This window comes from Haplochromis burtoni, unplaced genomic scaffold, assembly GCF_018398535.1.
Source record: "Haplochromis burtoni strain Fernald_Lab_line unplaced genomic scaffold, NCSU_Asbu1 Contig_161, whole genome shotgun sequence".
Lineage (NCBI taxonomy): Eukaryota > Metazoa > Chordata > Actinopteri > Cichliformes > Cichlidae > Haplochromis > Haplochromis burtoni.
The window spans coordinates 570,106-590,615 of record NW_024582522.1 but is presented as its reverse complement, the minus strand read 5'-3'; the positions used below and the strand labels follow the sequence as shown (position 1 = coordinate 590,615).

General features: G+C 43.8%; 4 protein-coding genes across 4 annotated transcripts; 1 reads left to right on the top strand and 3 right to left on the bottom strand.

Annotated features, from left to right (window-relative positions):
* Positions 1-1,303: 1,303 nt before the first annotated feature.
* mettl21e (methyltransferase like 21e) lies at positions 1,304-4,947 on the bottom strand. Its single transcript, XM_005932685.3, has 5 exons — positions 4,446-4,947; positions 2,645-2,817; positions 2,431-2,548; positions 2,237-2,334; positions 1,304-2,136 (listed from the first exon to the last, which is right to left on the bottom strand). The coding sequence occupies exons 1-5, from the start codon at positions 4,495-4,497 to the stop codon at positions 1,807-1,809; spliced, it is 771 nt and encodes a 256-aa protein (XP_005932747.1). The 5' UTR covers positions 4,498-4,947; the 3' UTR covers positions 1,304-1,806.
* Positions 4,948-5,064: 117 nt separating this feature from the next.
* On the bottom strand, positions 5,065-14,081 carry ercc5 (excision repair cross-complementation group 5). The gene is made up of 15 exons (XM_005932687.2): positions 13,793-14,081; positions 13,489-13,664; positions 13,282-13,397; positions 13,007-13,108; positions 12,625-12,691; positions 12,266-12,409; positions 11,928-12,132; positions 10,734-11,615; positions 9,771-10,045; positions 8,955-9,074; positions 8,162-8,375; positions 7,574-7,718; positions 6,868-7,068; positions 6,706-6,790; positions 5,065-5,769 (listed from the first exon to the last, which is right to left on the bottom strand). The coding sequence occupies exons 1-15, from the start codon at positions 13,878-13,880 to the stop codon at positions 5,248-5,250; spliced, it is 3,342 nt and encodes a 1,113-aa protein (XP_005932749.1). The 5' UTR covers positions 13,881-14,081; the 3' UTR covers positions 5,065-5,247.
* A 120-nt stretch (positions 14,082-14,201) lies between these two features.
* blzf1 (basic leucine zipper nuclear factor 1) lies at positions 14,202-18,323 on the top strand. Its single transcript, XM_005932686.3, has 7 exons — positions 14,202-14,527; positions 14,825-14,923; positions 15,229-15,689; positions 15,920-16,119; positions 16,231-16,359; positions 16,500-16,731; positions 16,834-18,323. Exons 2-7 carry the CDS (start codon positions 14,905-14,907, stop codon positions 17,017-17,019), a joined length of 1,227 nt encoding a protein of 408 aa, XP_005932748.1. The 5' UTR covers positions 14,202-14,527; positions 14,825-14,904; the 3' UTR covers positions 17,020-18,323.
* trmt10c (tRNA methyltransferase 10C, mitochondrial RNase P subunit) lies at positions 18,313-20,415 on the bottom strand. The gene has a single exon (XM_005932688.3). The coding sequence runs from the start codon at positions 20,178-20,180 to the stop codon at positions 18,663-18,665; it is 1,518 nt and encodes a 505-aa protein (XP_005932750.1). The 5' UTR covers positions 20,181-20,415; the 3' UTR covers positions 18,313-18,662.
* Between the last annotated feature and the right edge of the window lie 95 nt (positions 20,416-20,510).

The following is a 20,510-nucleotide window of genomic DNA, read 5'->3' as shown; positions in this document are numbered from 1 at the left end:
TCTTCAGCTGTTGAGTATTTGTTTTTCTTAATGGTTGGTGGCTGTGACATTTACTGACACCAGCTTAGATAGCTGCTTTGTTAAACAGATCTTCACCTCTCCTCTACCTCCACAGCCAAACTGCGCATATGTTCTGAGCTGGCAGAAAGACGAGGAACGACCGGACAGAAATGAGCCAAGATGTGTCGGAAGATTTGGAATCAAAAATTAGGTATCAGATTTTATAGGTCACATGAATAGAAAGTGATGGGAACCTTCCTTTTCCAAAGCAGCTAATAAGGCTCATTGGGGAGTTTCCAAAACACAAAAAAATGTGTGCCTAGTATGTACTGCCCAGTATGGTTGTGATCTTTCATTTGACCTCCTGAAGTTGTTTGCTGGTGAAAAATTACCTGCAATTCACTGTAAACTTAAAAAAAAAAATGTTTAAAGTTTAATATTTCATGTTTTTGGGTGCAGGAGAAGAACCCAGAATCACCACCACCAGCCTGATACAAGACCATGCTCCAATGCTGTTCATGCCAAATTCTCATTCTCACCATCCAGCAGAAATGCAACTCATCAAACCAGGCAACATTTTTCTTCTGTTGCCCAATTTTGGAGAGCCCCTGCAAATTGTAGACTCAGTTTCCTGTTCTTAGCTGACAGGAGTGGCACTCAGTGTGATTTTCCACTGCTTCAAGGTTTGATGTGCTGTGCATTCAGAGATGCTCTTTTGCATATGCTGGTTGTAACAAGTGGTTATTGGACTTACCTTTGTCTTTCATCAGACCTCTAACATCAACAAAGCATTTTGACCCAGAGAACTGCTGCTCACTGGTTATTTTCTATTTTTCTGTAGGTTCACTTGTCCATGTCTGCAACCTATATGCATTCAGTCACTGCCATGTAATTGGCTGATGAGATATTTATGTTAACAGTTGAACAGTGTACATGATAAAGTGGCTGATGAGTGTGTGCCATGATAAAAAAAAATCCTCCTGTTCTTAGCAGCTTCTAAAACGATTTAAATACAACCTCAGGAGAAAAACATCACACAACACACTCAACTGTTAATTCAACTGCACTACGGGCACACACCTTGGTTTCATCTGTTCAAAGGACATCGTTCATACCCAATTTTGCAAACCTAAGCTATGTTATCATGAAGAGGCTTTCTCCTGCAGTTCTTCCAAGCATACTTCTTCAGTCTTTTTTAAATTGCACTTTCATGAACTTCAACATTAAACGTGCCAGCTGAGGCCTGTAGAACCACCTTGGCTTGTTTGAGGTCTCACACAGACACACGGTGCAGCCCCTTTCATATAGTCTTGATGAGTTCATATTTTTATTTAAATTTTCAAAGAAATAACTTTCATAGCAGCTAATTTTCAATCTAAAACAGTTTAAAATAGAAAACATTAAAAACAAAAACAAAAAAAGGAGGTAAAGGTTGCAGTTTTCTATCATTTAATCCCAAAAATATAAAGCCTGACCCAAGGATGGTGATAGAGAACAAGTTGCATCCCCCTTCCTCATGGTCCCCAGAAGATATTTTATACAAGAACCATTAGTGTGTGTAATTTTATTAACCTTTAAACAGTCCGAGACACAGATGTGTGCTTCTCCAGTCCTTCCAGCAGTGATAAAACCTGATCGCACTGCACACATGAAGTCACATAGCCTCTTATTGAAAATCTCTGGGTTGTCAGAAACATTATTTCCCACATCACCAGTGCTGTGAGAAGACTGGATATGAGCAACGTGACCCTCAGAGGCTCGACTGAGCAAAAACACAAACACACACAGTAAACCCATCCAGTTCCTTCAGTGTTTAGCAGCCTCTCTGAGGTCCTTGGTCGTGCTGTCCCTCCTCCAGGCTCGGTACAGCTTGATACTCAGACTGGGAAGGTCGTACAGCTCCTCTAAGTGAAAACACTGCCGGAAGCGATCCACGAAGCTGTTCTCCGGATCCAGGCGGAAACGCATAGCCCACAAGATCTGAGTGTTTTCCTGGCACAGGTATTCAAAGGTGTCCATCAGCTCCTGTAGGTAAGGGTGGGCGTACACCACGTCAGCTGCCAGGATGTAGTCGAAGCGATGAGTGGCACATGGGAAACGCTGATCCAACTCCTGACCCCAGATCAGCTCAGTGACCTGAAAGCAGAGGTGGGTGGGTTGATTTACACACACACTTTCAATCTTTAACTCTTATGGTGATACTCCCGAATGTGACGCTTTAAAATATAAAACCCACTAGAGGGGTGTACTTGCACCGGCCCTTGGTGTTACGCGTCACATTGTACTGGAGATTCCCCAACACATCAGGTAGGTCAGTGGAGGTCACCTTAGCACCTGGAGAGACAGTAAAAGTAAAATTGAGGAATAACTATGGAGGAAGAGAAAAATAACTTAACAAGATTAAATCTAATCACTGGCTTGTGTGAGTACCTAACAGGCTGGACACGATGGTAACAAGCCCAGTTCCAGCTCCCAGTTCGATCACATTTTTGTCCAGCAGGTTGTATTTGTCTTGGTTGTTCTCCAAGAAGTGACAGAGCACCATGGCCTGTTAGAGGGAACCAAGTATATATTTTTTAAGTGACAGGGATCAAAATTATGAGCATACATAACATCTAAACTCAAGGACAATTTTTGGGCTCACTGAGGGCCAGAGCACAGCTCCATAGAGGTCTGTGGACTCTTTGATGAGGATCTCCAGACCAGAAAAGACGTATCCCTCCCAGACCTCGGGACCAGTAACAGGCGGGTGAAACTGCCGTGCCATTATGGCGCTGGCTAGTTCTGCATCCACAGCAGAACCTGCTTTGCAGGCATCTACAGAAGAGGCAGATATCATATTAACTGTGCTTATATAGAGTTACTTCACAGTAAGGGAAAGCAGGATCATCAGACATGATGGACAAATTTTAGGTAAATTCTCTGATCTCATGTGTCTTTCTTCACTGGGATTACAACAACAATTCCAAAAAAGATTAAATGCTTTGTAAAAATCCCCCAAACTCATATTGTATTCACAGTAGAACATAGAAAACATTTTAATGGTTTTTTTTAGTAACATTGAACTATTCCATGAAAAATATGAGCTAATTTTGAATTTGAAAGCTACGGTATGGAGCCCCGCAAGGGACATGGGAGAAAAAAAAATTACGATGAACTTTTGCGAGTTAGTTTTGCGAGATCTCGCAAAAGTCCGTCTTAATTGTTTTTCTCCCATGTCCCTTGCGGGGCTCCGTACCGTACCGTAGAAAGCAGCATCACGTCTCAGAAAAGTGTGAATGGAGGCAACGAAAGGCTGGAAAAGCAAGTGGTACTAATAAGAAATAGATGGTGGGACATTTTGCGACTAATTAGGTGAATTTGCAACATGTTAGAAACTTTCTTAGAAAAGAAGCAAAGACGGGCAGATCACTGATTGGCAAAAAAAGTGTGCAAATTTCAGACTAATGTTCCTAACATAAAATTGTGAGGACTTCTCATATCTCATCACCTGCAACATAATATTATCAAAAAAAGTCTGAAATCTGGAGAAATCTCTGTGCGCAGGGATCAAGACTGCAAAGGCAGCGCTGTGCTGGACAGTACCCTCCAGGAAATGCTAGTTTTGTTAAAGGTCACCGGTTCATCTGATCATGTGTTGCAATATCCTCTTCTATGGAAATAAGGCTGCTGTGAGGTCTATTTTTGTCATTTCCAGTGTGTTTGTTTTTTGTTGTGACTGGTCTTTGACACAAATTACTCTTGGATGCATCCGCTTTAGCCCCGTGACCTGAAATCCCATGTTACACCTTACACATTACACATTTTCTAACCCATGAAATGAAAGCCAAGTGACAGAACAAAATCACTTGAATTACAACATATTTAAACCTTTCTTTTCTCCAATGACACACACACACACACACACACACACACACACACACACACACACACAAAACATAAGCCAACTGCTCCATCTTTTATTCACTACAGAACTGTAGAAGCTCCAGCACAGGAGGGCTGTTCTATGTGTGCACCACTGTGGCAGAGTGGGAGCAGAGATCCTACACTTTCATCTCACAGACAATAATACAACAATAAGCAGAACTGCTGAAGTACTGGAGGTTTTTTTGTACTTTTAGCATCTCAGCTCATAATGCCTCTCTGATCCTGCTGCATTTGTTTGTAACTCCAGCTGGTGAGCCACATCTATTCAGAGCGTCTGACCCACAACTTCAGTTATGCAATGCTACTTTAGAGAAAAGGTCAGGGGAGCCCACCGAGCCACAATGCAAAGGTTGAGTGAGAACAGGGAGAGCTCAATTTAGAGCTCTGTGTGTGTAAATAGTAAGCAGATCTATCAGCAGAGCCACACGTCTTGCACGGTCTGATATCAGATTCATACTCGGTGCCACAATGCCAGCATTTATCATGTATTCTCTATATGTTTTTTTTAAATGACTCACCTTTGTGTCTGTTTTTGGGATCCTCCATGGTCTTGGGTTGCTGTCTCTCCATGACTAAGGGAAGAAACAGGACAGGAACGTCCAACGCAGGAGATCTGATAGCAGCCAAAGCAGTCCTTGGTTTATAATCAAGGCTGAAGTCTTTTGAATTTGGGTCACTGTGGATCCTGATCCCTAGGATTGTTAACGATTGCCTTCGGTGGTTTTAAGTTTCACACAAACAAAGTGTTTTCCAATTTCTTGTCCAGGACTCCCACACCGAGGCTCACTGTACCCGATATCTCAAGCTCTTTCTGGGCATGCTTAAACTCAAAGTGCATGAAGCAGTAACAGTGACTGACAGCAACAGCTGCACCGCCGGCTGCTGAACCGGAGCTGGAGAGGGAAGTGGAATAGAAATCTTTGATCTTATTCCAACAATTTAACTTGCAAGATTGTGAAGTTTCTCATCTGTGCAAAAGTTTAAACGTGTTTGTTTTTTCAAGTCAGGGTAGGTAGAAGTGATAGCACGGATAAAAAGAAGCTGAAATAAGACCTGAAAGAAGGAGTTTGAAAACCTGCATCTGTCTCAGTTTCATTGTTGACACACGAGGGCGACAAATGACAGGTGAACATGTACCACATCTCATAAATTTAATGCAAAATGAGCTCATTGTGGTCACACAAACATCTACAAGCAGGAAAATAATTTTCTATTAATAGTTCATAGCAGTTTTTAACAAAATTCATGTTTCATAAAATGGAAACCCTGAGTTTATCAGACATGTAGACGTCAGACATTTGGGAGTACGTATCAAAGTCCTCATGTCTTCTTCCCCCTGCCTTTTCCTCTCATGCTTCCTCTCCCTCTCGTGCTTTTCGCTCTGCATCCTCTCCGGCTCCCCTCGAACACAGATCGGGCTGTAACCATAGCAACTCCAGGACCACCGTCGCTGTCCTCACCAGAGCTGCTGCTGCTCATCCTGGCTCTCTTAGGTGGAGTTTTATTAGACTGAGGAACAGACTTTACTGAGAGGGAGTCATGACTGGTGCTACTGCTATCTCTGAGAGCTGTAAGAGGAGATTCATCAGTCATCTCTGACCCTAAAAAGCCTCCTCCTGCCACAGATCTCCTCACATCTTTCTCCTCTCCTCCTTTATCATGACTCCCTTTAGACTTAGACAGGGAATGCGTATCGTCCTCACTGTCGTCCTCTTCCTCCTCGGCTCCTCCTTCCCTCTCTTTTCGCTTCAAGCAGGTGACGGCTCGGCGGAGTCGCTGACTGCGGATCGCCTGCTTCTCACGTTGCTCCATGCGGAAAAACGAGTCTATCCGCAGCTGAGTCTAAACCAAAGCAGACAAGACATGAACGATAGAAGGCTACAAGCCAGTTTAATTTATTGTTTCTATTATTGATTTTTCAAAAGTTACACAAGCTAACTGGAGACATTTAACCCCTGAGACCCAAGTGGTTGTTTGATATGCACGGGTTTGAATTTACAGCATAATAGTACTGTTTAAGACTAAGACTTAACTAATGCTAGCGTGCTTACTGCTTTTAGCTCAATATGTAACCGTTCATTATTCTGATTCCTGCTATGTCAGCAATCAATAATCGTTAGCTAATAAAACATTTAGGCAATTATTTATTTTAGTTAACCTATCTTAGCTAAGCCAACTTTTTGATAACATGCCAAATTATAACCAACTATCTGCACTGTTTATTGTATCTTTAGGTTTTAGCTTAACATTTAGCTAAACATTTTAGCCATTTTATGCTGTGTTTAACAATAATAATAAATTCTATTTGTGTTTCAAAACATTCTGGGACACCTTAAAATCAATTAAATAACAAAATCACAGTACGAATAAAATTGTTGATACGCATTTTATAGAAAGGGCCCTAAGACAGAGCCCTGGGGAACACCACTGACAAGCTTGTAATCTGAAATGTATTTTTCCTTCTAGCTACCCATTACAATTGATCGCCTTCAGCTAACCATTTAAGTGTTTACTCATTACTTTTAACTTGCAAATATTCAACCATTATGTTTAGCTTATCACTAAATTTCTTCTCACTTGAGGTTACTGAAAACTGATCTTTGAAGAAGCTGTTTCCTGAGTGAAGACTTCAAGAAACTGTTTACATGTGGAAAAAGAACACAAAGATTTTGTCTTGCATTTTCAAAGGTGTGCGCCTTTCTCTCCTTTTTTGACATTGGCCTCCGTGCCAGGTTATTGTTGCTTTGACATGCTCACATGTGGATGTAACCTGGTTACCTGCTGGGTGTTGAGCTGCTTGATCACAGGCTGAAGAGTCTCCTCTGTTTTCCGACTGCTCCAGCCAAAACGACTCAGGCAGAATGTAAAGCGCTTGTTAAGAAATATTCATACATTCAGGAAAAGCAGGCAAACACATTCCCACAAACAGAGAAAGGATATTCTTTGATCATGTCCAGCTGTGGGCGTCCCCAGCTGAAGGAGCTGCCTGACTGGTCAATAGTGGGGTGCAGGTAAGCCTGAGCCACCACAGGGTTGGGGAAACCAGGCTGCAGTTTCAGATCCCTCAGCTTCTTCTTAACTTTTGTGTCCCGAGGATCAGACGCCAGGTGCTTTTTCTCTTGAGCCTCTGACCACCAGTTACTACAGTTAAATTAAAAAAAAGAAAAGAACAAAGGCAACAACAATAAGAAAGAAAGCTCAATGCAGAAATAACATTTATATTTACTCATGGTGTTTTTCAGCACACAACCCCAATCCTAAAAAATATGTAAATGCAACAAAAAAAAATGCAATGATTTGCAAATCTTATATAATAACATTATTCACAGTAGAACATTAAAAAAATGAGAAATATATTGGCTCAATTTGAATTTGATGGTGGCAGCATGCTTGAAAAAATAAAAATTGGCACAGGGACATGTTTGACTCCAATGACTCCCACCCCCTCCCTAACACACTGGACAATCTGAAGAGCAGTTTCAGAAACAGGTTCCTTCAACCTCGCTGTCTGAGGGAACATTACAGGAGGTCATGTCCTCCTGTTGCTATCAGACTCTTTAATTCATCCACCTGAGTCCAAAAGATCACAGACATCCAGTACTGATTGTTGTCTTTGTCTCTTGCGCACAGAAGCAATCTCACCCACCTGAACTGTATCAGTGGCTCCAGGCCTGGTCCTGGAAACTCATTCAGTATCTCCATGCCAGTCACGTAGCCGACCCCTGGCACACCCTCCGTGTAGTCACTTCCAAGCAGGTAAGCCAGATTTATCATTTTAGTCCTGTCCAGACCTGAGACGGAGGCAAGATTACAGGTTGTTAAGTAAACAGGAAAAATAAAGAAAAGGACAACACTCTAAGCAATAAGACTGTGCAGACAGCCTGTTACACAAACACCTCTCCCTCATATGTACAATATTAGCTTATGAAATTCCTGTTGTGATGTGCCATCTTAGCACTATTACAACACTCCCATAAATATGACACCATTGCAGCTGCAACCACCAATAAAACTAAATCAATCATGCACGGAGCCATGTGGGTCAGTGTGCTGGTTTAAGAGAAAATAACTATAATGTGCCCATGAAAGAACATGATTGCTGTGTTTCCACAGCAGTCATGTATGTAGATTTAATACATTTGATTGGAAGCAGGCTTGAATTCCATCCTTTGATATATATTTTTTCATATAACTACACACACACACACACACACACACACACAGCTTCACTGACTGAGCTGGCTCTGCAGGTCGCTGTGCTGGTAATGTTCGACATATTTGTCCTGGCTGAAGAAGTTCTTGTAAACGTGACGTCCTCCAAAGAGCCACACGTCCGAGTCGTCTGTAATGGTCCCGTGCGTGTGGTCGGCCCAATCGAGCGCCGCACACTGAGCCTCGGCCTCCATCGGAGCCACCAGATATGGGACGCCGAACAGCCGCAGCAGCTCCTGGTTTCAAACGGTCATTACTCACAAAGTACAATAAGATGATGTAGAGCGTTCTCAGTATCAGAGTTGGCGTTTAGGGGTTTAGGTCTCATTATGTCCCGAGATGTGTTAAAAGACTCTGATCTTACAATTACAACCCTTTCAGCTCAACAGGCTGCGGATGTTTCTGTGGTCATCTGAGAGATACTTCTGCTCTTAGCAGCTGATTACAGGAGCAGCTGACAGGATTAAAAACAGATCGCACACACTGAGCTTTTACCTCAGTGTGAATTTTATGAAGGAGAAAATGCTGACAGCATTTGGCTTTCAGGGGTGTGAGCGAGCCAGCAGACGCACAGCAAAGACTGTGAGGTAGCAATGACTCTGGGAATGTCTGGCAGAGGTGATGCTGGGAAATGTATCCCTGCTGGGAGTTTACACCTGCTCTGATCTGTCAGATCCGCTGTCAGCGCATTAATCTATTTACATGCTGGTTTCTATTTTTTCTAATTAAAGTGTACACATCAACTTTTTAAAAAACATATATACTTGTTTACGGTTTGCGTGTGGCTGTATGTGCTGATGTGATTTCTCTCTCACCTGGCTCTCCAGGTACATCTGCCCGGTGACTGTGTTGGCCATTCTCTCCTGCTGCTGTTTCTGCTCCCTCAGGTTGCTCTGCTCCACCTTCAGGGAGCTTTCCAGGGCCTCCAGCTCATCCTGCAGAACAAACACACACTTTTGCATGTCAACCTGCTCCTTATAGTCTTGTTTCTGTTTATGCTGAAGAATGCTTGACGTGCAAAACAACAACAAATAATTATAGATTAACCAAAAAGTCTGAAACTGTCATTTCTTCACAAACAGTAATGGATATAGCTGATAAGAAATCAAAGTACAGACATGACGTACGTGTTATTTTTGAGTTGCAAAACCTTGGTCATGAATCACTGAATGAGTGTTTTCTTAATAATATTAATACGAAAGGGTTGAGTATTGGTTGAGTATCCTCCCAACATCTGGTCTTTCCTCAGGAGACAAATCAACACCAGTTTGGTAAAACTTACTTACACGACCATCTCAAGTTAATGGACTGGGTTTGGGGATATGCCCATCATAATAATTCCTTTTTTTAATGATCTGACAGTTCGATATGAAGTGATCAGTATGACCTGAGTTGTTCTCTGTTAAAATGTCAAAAAAATACCAGTCTTCTGAAAATTTCAGCACTGAAGAGCCCAAAAATGAGCCCTTAGTTTCACATAAGAAGAAAAAAGAAGAATTTTTTTACGTCTTAGAAGAAAGTAGGCCACGTGTGACTATATTTGTAGTACCGCTTGAGTACTAATGAATCATCAAGATGACTAATTTTCTGTCTATCAGAGATCAGTAAACTGCAGAATTACAGAAACTTACAACATCAAAGTGTTCCCATTCATTGATGGCTGGAGCTGATCTGGATTCTGTCTCCGATTGCTCTTTCATCTCATTCTGCGCCTTTGTTTCTGCTTCTTCCTCTGAGTTCAGCGCAACAGTTGAGGAAATTTCTGCTAAACTTTCCTCTGAGTTTCCTTCTTCCTTTGCGTCATCTTTATGGACTTTATCTGGATGTGCTTTCTCTCCAGTTATCACGAGGGAATCATCTGCAGTCTCCTCTTTTGAGTCGTCTTCTGAGACCTCAATGAAGCTCTCTGAGAAAACAGGGAAAGAGCAGACTGAGACGACCTTTGCATTCCCATAAGAGAAAATGTGGCGTTATTTCTAACTGCAGTGACTGATATGTTCTGGGACCATGCGTATATGTGGAAAGCATCAACAACAATAGCGGATCAGGCTGGGTCGCAAAGCGGCTTGCAGCAGACACCTAATAAAGTGTCGGCAAGCAAAGGCGGCTTAATAATGTGCCTTATGGCAGATTTACCAACTAGATCAGCTGGGCCACCATCTGGCTTTTGCTGATGCATCAGGGCTGCACGACCTGAACAAACGCTAACGCTGTTAGACCAAGCATGGGGTAACTGGCATAATTACACTTTAAAATCTGGTTAATACAACATTAAGCGACTGGTTTTCCTTGATGACTGAACCTACTCTGTAAGCTAGATAATTTAATCTTTACCCAAGGCACAGGACCAATTTGCAGGATGTCTATTTGACGTCCTATATGCAGCCCTGTTATTATATTATCCATACAGTGATCGGTTTTGTTCTGAGAAGTCAGGCTTTTCAGAAACCAACACGTCTCAGTTCAAAATTTTATATTAAAATGTAAAACCCTCTGCTTATTTAAACCTGTAAATCTGACATCTGGAAGCACAAACACACTACAGATTTAACACATTTTGAATGACTGCAATGTGAAAGACACCATTACTGTACCTTCTGACTCGCTTTCCTCGCTGCTCTCTGACTTCACTTCATATCCATTTTTCTCTGGAGCTTCGGTGAACTGCTCTAAGAGTGCGGTGGGTCTTCCAGAGAGCTGAGGAGAGAGGTTTGTAGATACTGGGTTTTGACTGTTTGCAGCAGCAGCAGCATCCTGAGGTGTGCGCTCTGGTTCTCGTCTATTAACTTGTTCTTGTTTCTCCACTCGTGCCCGACAGCTTGTCTTTATATCCTCAGACAGCTCTGCTTTCCTCATCTTATCTTCTGAGCTGATCTCCTTTGCTGCTAATCGAAGTGCTTTATTTCTCTCTCCAATCAATTCTTCCATCTCGTCTTCAGAGCTGCTATCTAACAACCTGTCTTTGTCACGTAAACTTTGCCCCGTGAGCTTCATATCAAGGCCTTTTTCTTTGAGTGAAGGTTTGGCCTCTTCCTCCGAGCTGCTGGTGACCGCTCTTGGGGCACGATGATGAATATTTGTTTGATTGGTGGGCGAGCTACTCTTAAATTCAGCAGCTCCACCTTCATCTTCAGCCAGAACCTGTTGGATTGCCAGCAGTGTGCGTGGAGACATGCTGCCACCATCCGTCTTAACCCGGTCGGACTTGTCCTCGTCGGAGCTGTCGTTAATCGCAGCCTGGATAGCTCTGAATGTCCGAGGCGAGGGCGGTGAGGCGTCTCCATCAGACGGTTTTGATGCTGAGGGTTTGGAGTCGCCTGAGGAGGTAGCTTGCGCTTTATCTTCTTCCTCACAGACAGGACGCCAAAGAGGCTCAGGTTTGTCTTTGGGCCGTCTTTGACAGCCTGACAGGGAGCTCCCAGCCCAGGGTGCAGCTGCAGGTTGGCTCTCGGGGGCTGTCTCACTCTTTTTGGTGCCTATGAAGGTAAAGTGGAGTGCAGTTTTATAAACTAACACAGAGGCAAGCTTGTACTTTTTCATTTCAGCCTTCTGATATGTCAAAAGAAAAGTAAAACACAATGATCCACCAATAAAAATCTGATAAAAAGAACTACATCATGATGTTTTTGAACAAAAAACTGTTTAAAATATGAACTTATATGAACATTACTTGTCTTCCAATGAACCTTTTAAATGTTCAGACATTTAAATGTGATTCGGAAAAGAAATCTGTAGCACTGATTATCTATTTTCCAGACAGTAGTGCAACAATCCACTGACTGCCTCACCTTTGATAAGGATATAGTGAGAATGGTCTTCTGAAACCAGCCGCTGTGCCTCCACGCTTTGCTGAGGTCCGTCCTGCTGGCAGACATCTGGAGCACTGCCCGCGCTCCGGTGGTTCATCTCCTTCTCCACACCCTCCAAACGCTGGTTCAGCCGGTTCCTCTGCAGCAGGCCAGCCAGCTGGTACTGTGAAAAGTCTCCGGACCGCTGAGAGAGTGAAGAAGCATCAGGAGACACTGAAGCATGAGTGAGGAGTTATCCAGACCAAACTATTTCCATTTTAAAACATTTAAAAATAAAAAAGCCTTAGCAATAACTGTAGCCTGAGAGTGAGATGTACCTCTGGAGGTTTGTGAAACATGGTCCGCCGTCTTTTAGAAAACTCTTTCATGTCTTTGAGGATCTCATGTTTCATTTCAGGAGGCAGGCTGGCAAAGTCCTCTGAGTTGATGTCCATTGAGTTGGGGTCTTCACACATGTCTCCCTGAGACATGAAGAACAAACTCACTCTAGTCAGTGAGGACAGTTATACAATAAACGTAAAGACAGTTACCCATATGTGAACAGAGACACAAGGCGATGAATTTTACTGGATATATAAAGAAGAGTTTGTAAAGGAAAAATTGCAAAAATATGTTAACATTTTGGGGAGAGGATACCAATTTGGTGCACTTTCAGAGTGCAATGACACCATTTTACCTGATACATGTAATAACTATCAACCATTTCCTCCTCCTCCTCTCGTTCTTCCTCCTCCTCCTCTGAGCTGTAAGTGCAACAGGAAAACATTCAGATGTTTGTTATTGCACACTATGTTTGATATGGCACTAAATAAAGACAAACATGCATTTTACTAATTGCTCCTTGGTTCATATGAACTGTTTGGTTATCTGAGAGAAGAGGGCAAGAAAACAAAAAGTTTCTAGTCGTGGATATGAAGCCATTTGCTTTCACAAAGCACCTGACCCTCCTGGCATGTCCACACATGTGGAGGAAAAGAGCTTTTCAGCATTCCGTTTACCCAGAAAAGACCCTGCATGGATTCTGACTAACTTATGCATGCAAGCAAGTGAACAGTAACCTGCTTTTGGCTTTCTCCTCTGCGGGTGGCAGTGCTGGAAGAACATACATGTCATCCACCTCATTTCTCCTCACGCTGGAGAGGCTGGGGAGAGGTTCCTTACTGGGAAGTAGGAAAGAAATGTGCGTTACTTTCAGGCCAAAGCCCTGACACTATAATGACTCCAGAAGGAGAGCAGAGGTATTTTTATTTTGTTGATGTCATTGAAGAATAGGAGGGTAAACATGGGAGGAACTATTTACTGCTGGTTTAGGGATGCTCCCTCTGTCCCTCACCTGTGGTCTCCAAGTGCAGCTTTGATAGCCTGTCTCTTCAAGAATGTTTTGAGCAGTTTCTCATTGGTGTTTCTGGACTCGCGAGTCAGCTCCTCCTTCCTTTGCCTCCTCAGAGCCTGCAGGAGGGAAACAAGGTTAAAATGAAGACGCTAAGCAGGAATGGCTTGCCTGCTACACAAACGCATGCACGCGGGCACACAGACTTACAAGGGTCTGCTTCTTCAGCAGCGGTGCATCCCCATCAAACACAAAGACTGGCCTGATGCGGAAGAAGAGTAGCTTACAGATGCGGTGGAAGAGAGTGAGCAGGTGGGCGTTCTGGACGCTGTTGCCTTCACGGTCCCTCACCCCTTTCACCGCCTGGTTCAGCCATATACTGATGTCTGAGGGGGGCTCTGGTTAAGGTTTCTGCTATGACTGAAGTTAGTAAAACCTACACACTGCTGAGACAGAAGAAGCAAATAATGGTGGACAGATCAAAGATAAATACAGCATTTCTAACTGAGGATACCAACAGCAAGGATCTTTCCCTCCAGTGTCTCGGGGTTGATGGGTTTCCCTGTGCTCTCCAATAGCCTCCACAGTCCGTGCACTCCCATGGTTAGCAGTCCAATTAATGTGTTACAAACTAAAACATACCGCCACAGTGCGCTATAAGCACTGAGTTGTCCTGAAACCCCTGGAGCAGAAAAAGGGGATCCCTTTTTAACATTTGTTGCAACTGTATTTTCATCCGGAGAGCAATTATTCCCTTCGTATGAAGGTTCCGGTCTTGGGGCGGGAGGGGTATCAATACTCTGTTACACCAGCATCTATTTCGGACCATAAATCAGCTGAGGCTTAAGATGTTGGTATATACATGTTAGTAGAACGATAGATAAACCGATCTGAGATCAGTGTGTTGTGACGTTGAGGGGAGTAATTGGGTGGAATAGTTCCTGGGTTACATCTGACAGGCTACGTGCGACCTGCGCTACTTTTTCGACAAAAACGATTATTTTGTAGATAATGTAACAGCTATTCAAGTTTAGGATTACAAAAAAAATCGTGGCTTAATATTTACGCAGTTATTTCCATCTGGCGAGGGGGTTAGAAAGGTGTAGTGCTGGTTTAACAGGACGTTTTGCCTGGGAGGTACAAATCAGGGTAAAAATCTCACACGAAACTCGCGAGAGGCCAACTGTGTCCGGTGGCAAAACAAACAGCCTGGGGCTTACGGCTAGTTAAGCGAGGAGGATTCTACGCGGTATGTTATCCAATTATATCTGTGAGCTCACTAGAAACGATACCAAATACACAGAAAAGCGTCTTGTATACTCATTATGACACAGCTAATGCTAATATAAAGCGAAGTTGTTTATCATTGACGCTGCTCTGCAATCGGCTAATGTTAGCACAGTTAGCTTCCTACCAAGTTACCGTTATCACGTTACGTTTTCAGAGCCTCAGCTGTTAACCCTGACCTTTGACTGGCGGTTTTCTTTAATCATTGGACACGACAGGTGTTAAAAATATTTCACTTTCCCCATTGTTGTTATTACAGGGCGAAGGGCCACCCGAGACGTCATCAAGACGTGGGTTTCACCCAAACAGACTACCTTTCACACCAACACCACCTCCACCATGACTGCTGCTGTTAGAGGTACGTGTGGTTTCTTTGTGCTCTAGTGTTCACATTTTACACACGGGTATTTGTAAAGTCAGCGGAAGTAAACTTGACCAAGAGTTGATGGAAGTCTGTCTTTTTATCGTCTTCATGCGTTTCTTGTGCTGTTTGGTGTTTGCGGAGCTTCTGTTTTTGTGAAACATAAACAAAGCTGACACACATAAGGATTAAAGCTTTACAACATTGTTAGGCATATGTATTCCACTGCACTGTCCGCATGTTAGAGGAATCGGACGCAGTGCAAAGTGTGATCACAATTCTTGTTCCTTTTTATCTTCCAGATTCTGCCAGTGTGCCTGTCCGAGGTCCTGGCGATGGCATGGAAACTGAAAAACCGCCAGCCATCCTGGAGGTTAACACAGATACACTTCCACCAGGTCCATCTGAAGTTCCCCTCGTGAAAGTAGCTAGCCCAAAGCGCAGCCCCAAATCTACCCATCCAGCACCTCCTGCTGCCCCGCAGCCACTCGGAGTGCTCCACCTTGGGAAAGTAACTCGAGAGGCCTGCACAGAGGTGGAGGCTGTGAGGATCATGGTCCCACGTGCTGCTATTAGCCGGAGCAGCCGCACAGGAGCTACTGAGGCGAAAGGGGAAACCGGGCAACAGGCTGAGGAGCAGGGGTCTCCTTCGCTGCATTTGGTGGAGGACTGGAGAGGACAGCTGGTGAAGCTGCAGAACTCTGAGCGCAGGCTGCTGCAGGACAAAGAAGGCCTGTCCAATCAGCTCCGTGTGCAAACAGAGGTGAGGCTGCAATGAAACTGACACGCATTATTTAAATATCAGACACACTGAGGACCCTTTTTAAAAAAAAATGGTGAGCACAACAAAAATGTAACTAATATGGTTTGTTCTTCTTAAAGCTTTTTTCTTTTTAATGACAAAGTTCTTTACAATACGAAGAGAGAAGACAGTTCAACTTCTCATTTGTGTTTTCAGTTGTAAAAGGAGGTTTTATCAAATTTGTGCGCTAGGTGAACCGTGAGCTAAAGAAGCTGCTGGTGGCGTCGGTGGGTGACGACCTTCAGTACCACTTTGAGCGCCTGTCACGAGAGAAAAATCAGCTGATTTTGGAGAACGAGGCTCTGGGCAGGAGTCTGGCACACACTGCAGAGCAACTAGAGCGAATGAGTATCCAGTGTGACGTTTGGAGGAGCAAGTTCCTGGCCAGCAGGTAATGGACACTATAATTCAGTGGAAGATAAATTAAAAAATGTATGTGTGTGTGTATATATATTATCTCTGTTTTGCTGAATAAACTCTTGAATTTGTGTTGTCTCCTCAGAGTCATGGCAGAGGAACTAACGAATGCCAGAGCAGCTCTGCAGAGACAGACCAGAGAGGCACAAGGAGCAATTCAGGACCTGCTGTTGGAGAGAGAGGAGTTCTCCAGGGACATGATGCTCACCCACAGGTAAGATTGTGACTCACATGTTGTGTCTGGAGTGTCTATTATAAGAACTCTAAACTTAAAGCATACTGGAACTCAGAGCCCCTGATGCTGGCGTGAATGATGGCAGTATGTGTTGACCTTTCCTGTTTTTGTGTTTTCAGATCTCTGGAGCAGCTCCTGGTGTCTCTGCAGTGGGGCAGACAACAGACGTACTATCCCACCTCACAACCCCTAAGCACGGGAGAGCTGGCGGTGGCCAATCACAAGCTAGCAGACGCCATCAACGCCCACCTGCTGGGTAACAGCGGCAGCAGCACCAATGCCGCAAAAAGCAGCAGCAGCGCAGCAGCTGAGCAGCTCTGCAGCACACCGGCTGAGAAGATGGCCGAGAAGGTGAAGGTTTTACATGTTTGTTTATGATAAATATCATATTTAATTTCTCACATTTGTAAGAAAATCCAGAAACTCACAGATGTCACTCACTTTCTGTCTCAGGTGCTGAAGAGTTTAGATCCCATTTCCTGCTCCGAAAACAAGGCTGAGTCTCCACTCAGTGACTCCACCCCCTCAAACTTCCTCAATAGTAAGAAGAGCATTGGCAGGTTTCACCCTTACACCCGCTACGAGAACATTACGTTTAACTGCTGTGAGCGCTGTACAGGAGACATCCTGGTGCTGTAGAGGTCACAGAGACTACCACAAACATCATTGGAGCTTATTTCAAAGGACTGAGTGTAGTCTGAGGGTTACTGGAGCTTTGTGTTTAGTTGGAACAGCAGCAGACAGTTGCTGCTCTCCTGGTTGTGGTTTTACCCTGACTGTTATTTTTACATTTCAGATGATGGTCGGAATATATATGGCTCTGTTTATTTTGTTACTTTTATTTGCTCTTTAACTGAATTCAGGAATCGTAACGCAATGATTAGACATTTCACTGGGATGTGACATCAAGGTGAGTCCGTGTTATGCGTTGAACAGAGATGCAAACATGCACGCTGGAAGCGATTCACAGCAGCGTGATGATCGGTGACCATAGTCACTGGCGATGGACAACCCAAGATCAGTTTTTCTCGACTTCCAGGCCAGCGACTAAAGTGACTACCTGTAAGAATGATTGACTTATTATCTGAAAGTATATGCATTTGGAGGTTACCTAGGCAACTGGAGCAGAGAATATATTTATTTTTAAAAAAGAAAGTAGAAATGTGGAGATTATAGTTGTTTCAAGCCAAACAGCTGGCACGGCTGCGATACCTTCTACAGACGTCCTTGTGTAGATGAGTTAGTGAAACAACTTGATCATCTGTTGGTGTCTTATTGTATGTTGTGACTTACCTACTTTATTGCACCCAGGTGTAACCATTGGATATGCTTGCATCTGTCCATTGCCAGCCACTTTGGTTTGCAGAAATTCAGCCAACTCTTTCAAGTTTGTGCTTTTCTTTCTTCTGATCAGATGCAATGTTTTGCACCATCCTCATATTTATCACTACACTGTGTTTATGTAGTAACAGAGAAATTATTGCCTTATTACTGAATGCAATTCTGAAGTAACTCATCTATACAAGGCATTTTTAGAAGGTTTTAATTGCCACATTTTGACTTTACTCTCAAAATGATCAAAAACAATTTTTTCTTAATGTGGCACTAATACTCCTTCGGAGCCTCCAGTCTTTAGTGTTTGAGGGTGTGCTGAGTTTTATTTGCATATTCCAGCTGTAAGTTTGATCCTGAGACTTGAAAGTATGTTGTGTAAATACCCTCCAGTGAGCTGCTTCCACTGTGACTGTATATAAAGTGAATCAGGGTCCCTCCTATACTGCAGGAGCCACACTTCCTCTGTATAATGGTGCTACCTTATTTAGGAAAACACTGTATTAATATATTTTGTATATTTCATCCTGTAAATGCATTAATATACAGTATTTTGGAAGTGGACAGATGGTACTACAAGAGCAAAAATGACCTTGACTCTTTTTTTTTTTCCCCTCTTCATTTAATGTCGTTTTTGTTTTGTCTATTATTATTTAAAAAGAAATGTATAAGGGCTGTATTTTTGCTTCAAAACATTACAATAAAATAACTGGTAATCGATTGAAAATATGTATTTAAAACTGAGCTGTTTCTTTCATCTCTTTTGGAAACGACTGCTCTTTCCAGTAATAGTGATGGTTTCATCTGCAGTGAATGCACAACAAATATCTGTACATCCTTTGTTTTTCTAAAATAAAGACCAAAGTAGTTTCTACTTTTGCATTGTTGTCATTAAAGCAGCATTTATTCACTTTCAATTTACATTTACAAAATAGCAAAAGTTAGTTTTCTCACTCCTCATGCCACCACATCCTGTTCCTGCCTCCACTTTTTCTGGCTTCTATGTCACTCTTTAATGATGTCCGTACTTTGGTTCCAGCTGGTGTGTTTTCTCTGTCTCTTCCAGTGAACCCGGACTCTCTGTGCTCTTTGTTTTTAAATGTGTTTATATTTCTTTTCTCTCCTGACCTCGGTGGCCTGTCGCCATCATCTCTGGCTCTGTGTCTGGTAGTCTGCGTCTGTTGTTGGTGGAAGCCATCGTGCTTCCTTTTAGGCACAAACTGTAACGCCTCATCCCATCTCCCTCTATCCTTGAAAGAGAGCATAATGCGGATCATCTGATCCAGAGTCAGATTTTTGGCTCCCATCTCCCAGTGGAGGAACTCATCGAGGGGTAAACGGGCTGTGGCCAGCTTCAGACGCTTTGCATTGGCCAGTGATAAGCCTTTCTGGATCGAGCGGTCCACTAGAGCTCCGATGATATAAACCTTTGAGTGGTCAAAGGTGCGGAGGACGTTGGGCGAGTCTGCAGTGAGGTACACGAGCTGTTCGCGGGGGAACAGGTCAACGTGCTGCCGCTCAGAGGTGGAGATGAGTAGGCGCTCCCAAGTCTCTGCACCGTACCGTTGGAGCAGCTCCTTCTTGTAGAGTCCATCTGGCTGCAGGTTGCAGAAGTGGAGATGGTAGGGCTCAGTGGCACGCCGGTTCAGCCCTTCAACATCCATCAGCTGGGACACAGTGTTCTCGATCTCCCGTCTGGACATGTGCGACTCATAGCTCATGTCAAACACCAGCGGCTGACCAAACACCATGGACTGAGCGGACTTCCACGCCAGCAGCTTGTCCAGAGAACGGTCCCAGAATTGAAGGAAGAGTGTGTTTTTCAACCTGGGTCCACCCTCGCCCTCCCCTTCCTCTCCACCGCTCTCCAGTTCTCTTCTCTCCATCAAAGATGCTTCTCTCTTGGCTGCCTTCTGCTGCTGCTTCTCCTTACGGGCCTTTTTGTGGCGCTCCCTGATAGCCAGGTACTTCAGGTACTTCTTCCTGGAAGACTTGGTGGTGAGCTTCGCCAGTGTCTCCACCTCCTCATCAGTCATCTCTTCAGGTACAAGCTTTCCAGCTTGCTGCCACATCGCAACCAGATCCCGCATTGCCTCCAGAGAAGACCCGTCCTTTGAATCATCTCCTGGCTCTTTCAGGTTCTCATCATCATCACTTTCCTCTGCTTCATCTTGAACCTGCTTCTCATCAAATGCAGCCTGGGATCTCATCACAGACTTCCACCTGTCCAGATCTAGAGCCTCTGTTTCCTGGGTTTTACCTGCTTTCGTCTGCGCAGCATCTGTCCCCGCTGGGCTGATAGCACTGAGGAGGCGGATGGACACCGCGATGGACGCTCTGTGCCTGCTGGCCCTGCTGTTGCTGGTATTAAAACTGCACACTTGCCTCCCGAAAGCGCAGAATGACACAGAATGAGCGCATTTCCAAAAAACAGCACAGCCTCTGGGAGTGAAGAGCCGCAGCAACATCGCCACAAATGAAACGAAACAAGAGCTGCTTAGAAAACCAGGAGAGCCAGACTGTGTTTACAGAAGCGCTTCTCCCAGACTTCCGCTGTTATTCAAGTGTTACAAGTAACGGCAACATCTCACTCAGAGTCCAGAACGTTCTCAGAGGTGTGCTCACATGTGTTGACGGCCAGGCTTCTCAAACACTAGGGAAGAAGGTCACGGTGTCACACTATAATGTGTCGTAGAGGAAACAACGAGGTGGCACAGCATCGATTGTCTTTGTTGAGAAGAGAACACGAGCCGTTTTTAGCCAGCTAAATCTATATAATACATGTAAATGGTAATATG